General features: G+C 17.1%; 3 protein-coding genes across 3 annotated transcripts; 1 reads left to right on the top strand and 2 right to left on the bottom strand.

Annotated features, from left to right (window-relative positions):
- Positions 1-259: 259 nt before the first annotated feature.
- PGAL8A_00407600 (conserved Plasmodium protein, unknown function) lies at positions 260-1708 on the bottom strand (the record flags this gene model as incomplete). The annotated part of the gene is made up of 1 exon (XM_028670441.1): positions 260-1708. The coding sequence occupies one exon, from the start codon at positions 1706-1708 to the stop codon at positions 260-262; it is 1449 nt and encodes a 482-aa protein (XP_028527193.1).
- Positions 1709-3081: 1373 nt separating this feature from the next.
- On the top strand, positions 3082-5529 carry PGAL8A_00407500 (conserved Plasmodium protein, unknown function; the record flags this gene model as incomplete). Its single annotated transcript, XM_028670440.1, has 1 exon — positions 3082-5529. One exon carries the CDS (start codon positions 3082-3084, stop codon positions 5527-5529), a length of 2448 nt encoding a protein of 815 aa, XP_028527192.1.
- Positions 5530-6240: 711 nt separating this feature from the next.
- ATG11 (autophagy-related protein 11, putative) lies at positions 6241-11299 on the bottom strand (the record flags this gene model as incomplete). Its single annotated transcript, XM_028670439.1, has 7 exons — positions 6241-9264; positions 9429-10160; positions 10281-10481; positions 10668-10727; positions 10808-10929; positions 11082-11121; positions 11258-11299. The coding sequence occupies 7 exons, from the start codon at positions 11297-11299 to the stop codon at positions 6241-6243; spliced, it is 4221 nt and encodes a 1406-aa protein (XP_028527191.1).
- Positions 11300-11529: the final 230 nt, after the last annotated feature.

Raw genomic sequence — 11529 nt, 5'->3', positions numbered from 1 at the left:
ATTTTTATTAAATATTTCATAAATTTAAGAAAAAAAAAAAGCATAATTTTATAATATTTTTAAAAATTTTTTTCTATAAAATCACTTGAAAAAAGAATATTAAAAATATAATATATTATATATATATATAGGTTTAAGAAATTAAAAAAAAAATAAAATATTTTAGAAATTTTTTATTATTTACCATAACTATATATAAAAATGTTTTCAGTCTATATTTTAAATATAAATTTTTTTTTTTTTAATTTTTTTTTTTATTTCAGTTATTAATGTCAATATCTTGAAAGTTTCCAAAAATATCTTTAAATTTTATTCCTATAGGAGAATTAATAATTTCTATTTCTTTTTTTTTAATTAATAATTTTTGCTTTTTAATTTCTTCCTCTAGTTCTTTTATTTTTTTAGTATCTATTGGTATTTGATAAAAATCATCCTTTTCATCTCCCAAAAGTGTTGAATTAAAATTAAATTTATCACTATTTAACTTTTCGAAATTTTTACATTCATATTCTTCATAAGTATTATTTTCTCTACTTTTATGTTCATAATCTTCTTCTCTTTTTTCTTCATTACTTTTATTGTTGTTTTCAATATGAGCATTATTTTTTAATATGCTCTCTTTTTTCTGTTCACATTCTATTTTGCTAATTATAGTATTATATGGATATATATAATTATTTAAAATATTATTTGATTCATTATCTGTTATTTCATTTTTTTTATTCAATTCTATATCTTCATATTTTTCATTTTGTTCATTTGTTATTTGTATATGTTCCTTCAACAATTTATCAAAATCTTCTGAAAATTCTTTTGTGTACTCTTTTTGATTTTTACTTTTACTATCTTTTATTTCATTAGGGTCTTCTTCAATGTCTTTTTTTTTTTCTTCATTATTTTCGTTATTTTCGTTATTTTCGTCATTTTCTTTAATTTCTATTGAATCATTATTTTTGTTTTGTAAGTTTGTTTTTTCATTTAGAGTTGAAGCATATGTATTATCAAAATTTCCATTTAAGGAATCATTTTTATTAATTTCCTCATCAAACAAATTAATTTTCTTTTTGTCATTTTTACAATTAAATAATATTCTTTTATTTTTATTATACCATCTGTAAATTGTTTTTAAGCATTGCAATCTATAAGAAGAAATAGTAGATATATGCAAATCGTTTAATTGATCACTTAGTAATTTATAAAAACAAAAGCTTTTCCATATTGCATTTTTACTTTTATCACTACAATCATTTGTAGAATATAATTTTAATAGATCTTCAGTTGATGGATAATTAATTTTTAAGTCATTTTTAATTTCCAAATAAAATTCTTGAACTTCAATAAAAAGTGATTTTATATTATCTTTCATTTCATTACTTAAATCCTTTTTTAGTAATTCTTTTAATTCTTCTAATAATTTTTGTTCATGTTCATTTATTGATATGGTACTTATTACTTCTTTCTCTGAATTATTTTTATCATTTTCAGATTCATTAAAAGAATCTTTTATATTTTCATTATTACTTAATAAATCTTTTGGAAATATACTTATATTTCTTCCAGTGTAATTATAAATATAATCACAAGGGTTTTTATCAATTAAAATGTCTTTTATGCTTCTTCTAACTTGAATTGGTTTCAATTTTTCCCTTTTTAACTTTATAATTTCATCTTTATTTTCTAAATTATTATTATTATTCAATTCTTTCATTTTTTTTTTTTTTTTTTATTGCATTCATTTAAATTTTTGAAATATTTCAAACTATTAATGAATACAAAAAAATTAGCAAAGACTTATTCTCAAATGGTTTAACAAAAAAAAAAAAAAAAAAAAAATATAGACATTTTTATTTGTTATTTAAATATATTAAATACTTTAAAAAAATTATTATTTCATAAATAATTTTAATTTATTAAGGTATCATTTATAATTTGTCATTTTTTTTTTTTTTTTTTTATATGAAGAATCATTAATACTTTAAATTATAATACAGAAAAAATACTGATTGCAAAATATCTATGATAATTTAAAATATTTTATTTTAAAATTTTTTTAGATAAATTATAATGGAATTCTTTTTAATATTATGAAATTTATTCTAATATATTAATCTACATTTTTTTTAAATATATAATTTTTAGGTTTCAGTGTATTCTGAAATCCCCCGTTTTTTTTTTTTTTTTTTTTTTTTATTAGGAGAAAAAAAAGAAAGTTAATATCATAAAGTGCACACATAAAAAGACGTTATTTATAAGAAAAAGGAATTATTAAGAAAATATAATTTAGATAAAATATCTCAAAAAAAAAATATATATATATATATATATATTTAAAAAATAAGTAATTTCTTAATATTAATTTAATAAAAATTAATAATTGATAATCTTTTGGAATTTCTTTTGTTTTAAGTGTATTCATGTTTCTCTTTAAATTTTTGTCTTTTATGATTTTTTCGTAAAAATTAAATAATAATTAAATGATAAGAATTACTAAACTATTTTTTTTTCTCTCTTAAGTTGTCATTTTACCATAATATAGTATTGATATTTATATTATTGATTATATATATAAAGATTATTTCCTATAAATATTAGATTAGAAAAATTGATTATTCAATTTTTTTAATTAAAATACAAATTTCGTGGAATATATTTTATAATTCTTTATTTTATTATATATATTTTATAAAAATATTTTATATAATTTTTATTTTTTTTAGATATAAAATATTTTTATTATTAAGCGCTTTTTACTTTTTTTTTTTTTTTTTTTTTTTTTTTTTATATTTGTATAATTTACTAAAAAGATTGTTCTGTATTTGTTCTGGAAATTTATAATATTTTTATTTTTTTTAAAAATTAGAAATATATTACTGAAGATATTATTTTATTTTTTATTGTATTTTTTGATTTTTTGATTTTTTGATTTTTTTTTTTTTTTTTTTTTTCTAGTTTACTCTTGTTCTTTTTGTTTCACTTGTGTTTTATTTTTTATTTTACGTATTTTATGTTTTTTTGTTTTTTTACTTTTGCTAACTACATTTACATTGTCAAAAAGAAGTCTTGTTTTCTTTTTATTTTAAAATGATTCATAAAATTTTAAATAGCTGGAGGATATCTTTTTTTTTCAATTTGATTACCTTTATAATACAGCAATTAGGATTATATTATATTTTATTTGATTATAATAAACTTATATTATTATTAAGTATATTTGATATATATATCTTTATTCATTTTTGTTTCAATTATTCACAAAGTTTTGGGGCTGTAAAGGGTGGAACATGTTGGTTATTATACGTTTATTCTATATCTATTAAAGTGATATTTATGTATTTTTTTGCATTTAAAGATGAAGTAGTTTTAGAAGATATGAATAAGGATTATTATAACAAATCAATTATATTTTTATTATTAAGCTTGAGTATTCTTATATATACTGCATTATCAATTAATTCATATAAGCAGTTGTATCCAAATGAAATTACTATATCTAATGAAAAGATATTTCATAATGATTTAATTTTGCATGTAGTTATTGATTTATTCGATATATTTGAGTTATTATTTACTCTTTTAAAATTATCTTATGTTATTAAAAATACAAATTTTTGGATTAAAATATGTGGTGGGGTATTAATATCCTTCTCATTGTATTTAAATGCATATTCGTTTCCCATAATCTCAATAGTTAGAGAAAAGAATAATAAAAATCTAGATTTGGGAGACATTTATTTTTGTAAAAAACACGCATCTGTAATAGGTATCATTTTGATTGATATACCATTTATGATATTAAGATTTTACTTTTTAACTTTTTTTTTTTCCAATATCCACTTTCAACCTCTTTTAATTAAAAATATTTGTTTTATTCCTATAAAATGTATTAAAATCAAATATTGTAATTTAATATTTGAAAAATTAAGAAAAATAATAGATTACCCCAATTATACATATAAAGATAAAATAGGAAAATCAGACGAAGATAATTATAGTCCTTATAATAGAAAGAGTGTTAATAAATCTAATTTTGCAAATATACCATTAATTCATAAAAAATCTTTGTTAGATTTTAATGATATCTTAAATTATTCTTTTGATATAAAATCTATCAACTCATTAAAAAATGATACAGTTATTAATGATACGAAAAATATTACATGCTTAAATACTAAGCATAAAAATCACAATATCTTAGAAGGTGATTATTATAAGAAAATTCCATCTTGTCTAAATGTATATTTTGATTTTATTATTGAAGACGACATATTAAATTATAGAAAAATAAATAAAAATAGAATAAAAACAAAATTAATTATGAAAAAATTAATGTATACTAATGTCTCTAATAATGAAAGATTTAGATCTTATTTAGATGACACTTTAAAAATTTCATATTTAAATCAATTACGTTTAATGATACCATATATAATATATTGTTTAGGAAAAATAGCCATGTCGATTGTTTTTTATATTTTTTATAAAAAAGTAGGAGTAAATGACTTGAAATATATATTAGTTGAATCTAAAAAGTACTTTAAATTATTTGAACATCATAATATAATTTTTATTGTTTCTCTTTCTATTATATTAGGAAATTCTATTATATCATTTTTTTCTTTTATTTTTTTAGCTTCTTTAATTGAAGTTTTATTTCTAACTTTCTTTATCTTTGTTAAATGCTTTTCAGATTTTTTATTTTTATTGTTACTTGTTTATAATGATGTATTTGAGATATTTTTGAAAAATTTAAACCAAGCAGAGAAATATGCACCTTATTTTTTTTTAATTTTTACAGTAATACCTTCATTTAAAATAATAAGAAACATTTACATTTTTCTCTGCTCCTTATCTGGAAGACAATTTATAGGATATATAATTAGACCGTTTAATATGGCAAAAAATAAAAGCAAATTGCCTAATTTTCTAAATATTAAGGAATACAACAATAATATATCACAAAACTCAAATTATTTAAATGATGAATTCAATTTATTTAATAAAGAGTTATATTCAAAAAATGGATTTAAAGGAGATGAAAAAGGTTTTATATCTATAGCATCACTTTTAATATACATAAATACAAAAAACATGCATGGTTTATGTTCTTTATCTACATTGTTAATGGGAAATAATTTTATAAAAAATTTGCGATTAAATTATAATTTAAGAAATAACCATTTCTTACATATAATTATAACCTTTTTTACAAGATTTACCTTATTATTGTTTCTTTATGTACATTATAAATCGAGTAATGTTCTATATGATTATATCAAATATATATATTATGCTATTGCCGCTATATTTTTGTTAGATTTTCTTTTAAAATGTTCCTATATGTTTCTATCTCATAATCTACGATTATGTGCAGCATACAATTTAGAGTTAAAATCCATTTATGAAGATATTTATCATTGTAGCAAAAATAAAAAAGATAATTATAAAAATGATTTAAAAGATATTCATAAAAAATATCAAATTAATAATTTTTATTATTACACATTTCCATTGTTTTCAGAATTTATATAAAGTAATATTTTTCAGATTTACATATATTCATATTATACATTATAAATCATCAATAATAAAAATAAAATTTTTTTGAATAGGTAATTGTTATACTAATGTTTATAAAATTTTTTTTTTTTTTTCATTATTAAGCAACAATAATAAAAAATTCTTATAAATTACATTTTCATTATTTTATTTTATTTTATTTTATTTTTGTTTTTGTCTTATTCTGTTTTATTGCATTATTTTAATTTTAATTTTTTTTGATTAAAGTACAATTATGCAAATATTTAAACAATACTTAATCATATTTCAACATATTTTAATTTCAAATTTTAAAAAAAAAAAAAAGAGAATGATTAACAAATAATTAAAAAACTATATAAAAAAAAATTATTAAAAATATATATAAAAAAACATGATCTGTTCATAAAAAAAAAAAAAAAGCCATAAACTATTAATTTTAAAAAAAAAAAAAAAAAAAAAAAAAAAAAAAAAAAAAAAAAAAAAAAAAAAAAAACAAAGGATATTAAAGATATATAAAGATTATTATATATTAATAACGTAATTATAATCAAACAATAATAAGATCTGATTAAATGAAATTCATAATTTTAAAAATAAAAAGTATATAAACAAATTATTAAACATTAATCAAAAATAAATTAATTTAAAAAAATTAAAAATTAAAATTAAAAAAAAATGTGTTTAAATATATAATAAAACAAACTATCCAATTAATTTTTGAATTAATTCAACTTTTTCAGTAATTTCATTTTTAAATGTTTCAAAATCTTCATTATTAGAAGATTCTTCCTTTTCTATAATTTCATTTTCTTCAACTTTCTTTTCTTCATTAAATATATTCCATGAAGAGATAGCTAAATTAATTTTGTTAAAAGTATCATTTAATAATGCATCATCCTTTGTTTTTATTCTATCTATAATTTCATCTAATTTGCTTTTTAAGGATTTTAAATATTCCAAGTAATTTCTTTTTGTATTATTTAATTCTTCAATTTGTAAATTATATTCTTCTTTTAATATATCTAATGATAATTTTAATGTTTCATTTTCTTCATCTTTAATAATATGCTTATCTTTTTTCTTCTTTTTTTTCTTTTTTATATTCTCTGTTTCATTATCTACTTCTGTATTTTGTATCATTTCTATATTTTTTATTTTTTTGTTTTCTTCTTTTGGTATGCTTAGTTCTTCCTTTAAATGATTTTCATTTTGTAAATCTTTATTTAATTCCATTTGCTGAATACTTAATGAGGCACTTTCTAATTGCTCTTTTAATTTTTTATTCTCTTCTGTTAAATTATTAGTATCATTTGATAATTTTAAGTTGGATTCTTCTAAGATATTATTTTTTTCTACTAATTTGTCTATCTCCTGTTTACTTATTGATAATTCATTTAATAGTTCTTCTATTTTTTTTTCTTTTTCCTTTAAATTTTCATTAGTGATGAATGTGCTACTATTATTACTACTTGACCTCTTATTTATTCTGGCTTTTTTTAATTTATCTTCACATTCGTTTATTAAGTTTTCCATTTCTTTATTTTGGTTCTGCATTTTTTCATCGAATTCCTGAATAATTGTTTTGATTTCTTCGTCTTTTTCTTTTAATAATTTACTATATTCATCAATTTTATTTTGCATATGCTTCTCATTTTCTTTTATTAATAACTGAGATTGAATATTAATGTCATACATATTTTGCATTTTTTTTATTTCTTTTTTATTTTCTTCTTGTATCTCTTCAATCATATTTTTATACTTTTCATTTGTTGAATTTATTTTTTCTTCATATTTTTCTTTTTCTTGTTGCATTTTTCTATTATATTCTTCTATTATGTTTTTTTTTTCTTCTTCATATTTGTTTCTTAATCTTTTTTCGTTTTCAAACTTTTCTTCATGTTTTAGCTCTTCCATGTTTTTTTCACTTTTTTTTAATGATTCTATCATATTTTCCTTTTCTTTCATCTTCAACTCATACTCCTTTAACATATATGTTATATTTATATTTTTTCTTTTTTCTTCTTCTTTTAAAAATTCTTCATCTTTTAATCTTTTATTAATTCTATCTAATTCATTATTTAAATCAGCAATTTTCATTTCATAATTATTGTTTATTTTTGATAATTCTCCTACTTTATCATTTAATATTTTCAGTTCATATTTTGTATCTAGCTTTTCATCTAGTTTTTTTTGTATATTTATTAATTCTTCCTTCATACTTTTGATACACTTTTCTTTTTCTGACAATTTATTCTCTAAATTTAATAATATATAATTTTTTTCATTTTTGTAAATTTCTATTTCTTTATTAATTGTTCTACTATCAAGTTCTCCTTTTATTAATTGACTTTTTAATTTTTTTATTATATCATTTAATTTGTTATTTTCTTCTTTTAAAAATTGTAACTCTACTACATTACTTTTTATCGTATTTTTTTTTTCTATCAATATTCTATTATTAATTTCTTCTTTTTTTAATAAATCATTTTCTATGTTTGTTAAAAGGTTTATTTTCTTATCTTTATCTTTTATAAAGGAATTACGCTTTTTAATTTCTTCATTTAGTTTTTCATTTTTTTCTGTATATAAAGATAATTTTAATTCAATGTTTTTTATTTTTTCTAAATTTGATTTTATTTCTTCATTTTTTTTTTCTAATTCCTTTTTTAAATAATCTGAATTTTTTTTTAGTACCACTATATGATCAATTTTTTTTTTTAGTTCTTCTTTATATTGTTTTTTTGTATTGTTAAAGTTTTCTACAACTTTATCATATTTAATATTTATGTCATTTAATTTGTTATTTAGATCGGAAATGTTGCTGTTAGATTCATAAGCTTTTAATTTAAATAATTTATTTTTTTTTTCTATTTTTTCTAATTCATTTTTTAACTTCTCATTCTTTATCTTTAATGTATTTAACTCACATGTAACACTTTCTTTTTCTTTTTCTACCGTTTTCATGTTTTCACTAACATTTTGAACTTCATTAACACATTTTTTTAATTCATTACTTATTTCACTTAAATTTTTTATTAATTCTCTATTCTTTTTTTTCATACCTTCTAATTTCTTTTTATTGATCTCATTTGCTTTTTCATAATTTGTTTTATTTTCTTGTATAAAATTTTTTAATTTATTCATTTCATTGAGTAAATTGACTTCTTTTTTTTGAAAATTTTTAATTTTATATAAATTGAAATTGTCTTTTTCTCTTAATTCTAATTTTTCTTTTTCTTCCTTATCTAATTTTTCCCTTAATTCGTTCATAATTTTTTCACAATTTTCTTTTTCATTATTTATTTCACTTAAATTTTTTAATAACTCTTTATTTTTGTTTTTCAAATCTTCAAATTTTATAATATTAATTTGACTATCTTTTTCAAAATCCATTCTCTTTTTATCTATAAAATTTTTTAATTTATTAATTTCATTTAGTAAATTGATTTCTTTTTTTTCGAAATCTTTAATTTTATATAAATTGATATTGTCTTTTTCTCTTAATTCTAATTTTTCTTTTTCTTCCTTATCTAATTTTTCCCTTAATTCGTTCAGAATCTTTTCATAATTTTCTTTTTCATTATTTATCTTTAAATTGTTCTGTTCGATAAATTTTAAATGATCCATTTTTAATTTAATTTCTTCATAATTTTTACTTTTTTTCAAATATTCATTTTTTAATGAGCTAAGTTCATTCTTAATTGTTTCTAATTCATTATTTTTTTCCTATTAAAAAAAAAAAAAAAAAAAAAACATAATAATTAAATACGGTTATAACATAATATAAAATAGCACAATATGAATAGGATATAAAAGTAATGTTCATAAAACGTATTTATATATTAAAAAATTAATAATAGAATATATGTAAATTTATTTTATTGTATTACTTGAAATCCTTTTTTTATATTGATTAATCGTTTTATCGATGAAGATATGATATCTATATATAATTCCGTTTGTACAATTATTTGTTCATTGTCGAAATCTAGTTTATTAAAATGATCATTAAGAAAGTTATACTCATCATTATTTTTTAAATATAATATAATATTACTAATTTTTTCTATAAAACTACTAAAAATATGTTCTTTATTTTTTGAATCATTTAAAATTGACTTCATATTTTTTATTTCCTTTTTTAAATCATCATTTATCTCACTTAAACTATTTTTTTCATCACTCAATATTTTATTTTTCAGATGAATTTTATCGTTTTCATTCCTAGATTTATCTAAATCTGCTTTTAAATAATTTAACTCTTCTATAATTTTTATATTTTCACTTTTAAAAATATTTATATGCGTTTCATAAGATTTTATTTTGTTCATGTAATCATTATTTTTTTCTATTTCCTCATTTAATTTTTTTTTGCAAGATTTTAATTCAAAATCAATTTTTATTTTTCCTACTTTATATACTTCTAAATTTTTTTCATATTCAATCAACAAATTTTTTAAGTTTTCAATTTCTTCATTTTTTAAATTAATAATTCTGTTTACACCATTTTTATTATTTATACTATCGGGACTTAAAATATCACCAACTTCATCCAGTAATACTATTCCTTCATTGTCTTCTAAATTTGTATTGCTATCTTTTTTTTGGTTTTTAGATTTTTCCTAAAAAATAAAGATATCACATTTTTCATTTATTTAAGAAAAAAAAAAAAAAAAAAAAAGAAACTAAAAGGATACAAATGACTTAAAAATATGTTTAAAACTTTTGTGTTACATCATTACTTGATCTGGTGTTCTATTAATTTCTTTGCTTAAAATCAGAAATTGCTGTTCTATATCTTGTATTTTATTATTAATATTTTTTTCAAGTTCATTTTTTTTTAGATAAAGATTATTTAATTTAATATGAATACTTTTAAGTTTTAGTGATAAGCAAGAATTTAAATTTTTTTGTTTTATTAATTCATTCTTTAATTCTTCGAACTATAAAAATAGAAAAGAATAAAATACTTGAATATCTAAATAGTAGTAAAGAAAATATTTATATAAATGTGTAAATTAATAAATTTATCTCAATGAAGTGATTATTAAAGATAATAATAAAATATATATATATATATATATATATATAATAAAATATATTGAATGATATATATTATTTCATTATACTGTCTTATTATTATCTGGATTATTTTTTATTCCGTTTTTCTTATATACATCATTTATATCCTATAAAAAAAAAAAAATTACAAAAAAATAACTGTATAAAAAAGAATAAAAAGAAATATATACTAAAAAAAATATATTACATTATTATTCAATGAATATAACTCTAATTCCTTCAGTGATTTTTTTATATTATTTAAGTCAGATTGAGAACTTTCATCATTTAATAAATTTTCTATACTTTTTTTTAGATCTTCAATTTTTTCTAAAAAATTTGAACAAAAAAAAAAAACAAAAAATACAATGGCAATAAAATGAAAAACATAGTGAATTAAGAGATAAATAGGTTTAAAAAAAAAATTCTTTATCTACCACATTATTAAAATATTGGTTTATTAATTCAATTTTTTTTCTTACTTTTACTAATTAAAATGTCACTATTTTTATCTTTGTCATTCTAAAAAAAAAAAAAAAAAAAAAAAATATTATATAAATAGAAAAAATATACATATTTTTATATTAGGAATAAAGTGCAAAAAAAAATATTTTTTTTTTTTTTTTTATATATGTTGTTTTATTTTTATTTTTTGTACTACTGAATTAGGATTCTGTTCATCTTGTGCTAATTTAATCATATTTTTAGTTGATGTCCCATAAAATAAAGGAAAAAAAAAACGGTAAAAAGTAATTCACATTTAATGTATATATATATATATTAACATATATAATTAAAATTTTATAATATATATCTATTTTTTTATTTAAGTATAAAATATATTTTTTTCTTTTTTTTTTTTATATAATTTCTAGTTTCAAGCATCTACACATCTCAAGAATTAGTTGCACAACTTTTTACAAAAAAAAA

The sequence above is a fragment of the Plasmodium gallinaceum genome, assembly GCF_900005855.1.
Source record: "Plasmodium gallinaceum strain 8A genome assembly, contig: PGAL8A_v1_108, whole genome shotgun sequence".
Lineage (NCBI taxonomy): Eukaryota > Apicomplexa > Aconoidasida > Haemosporida > Plasmodiidae > Plasmodium > Plasmodium gallinaceum.
This window is presented reverse-complemented; position numbering and strand designations above follow the sequence as displayed.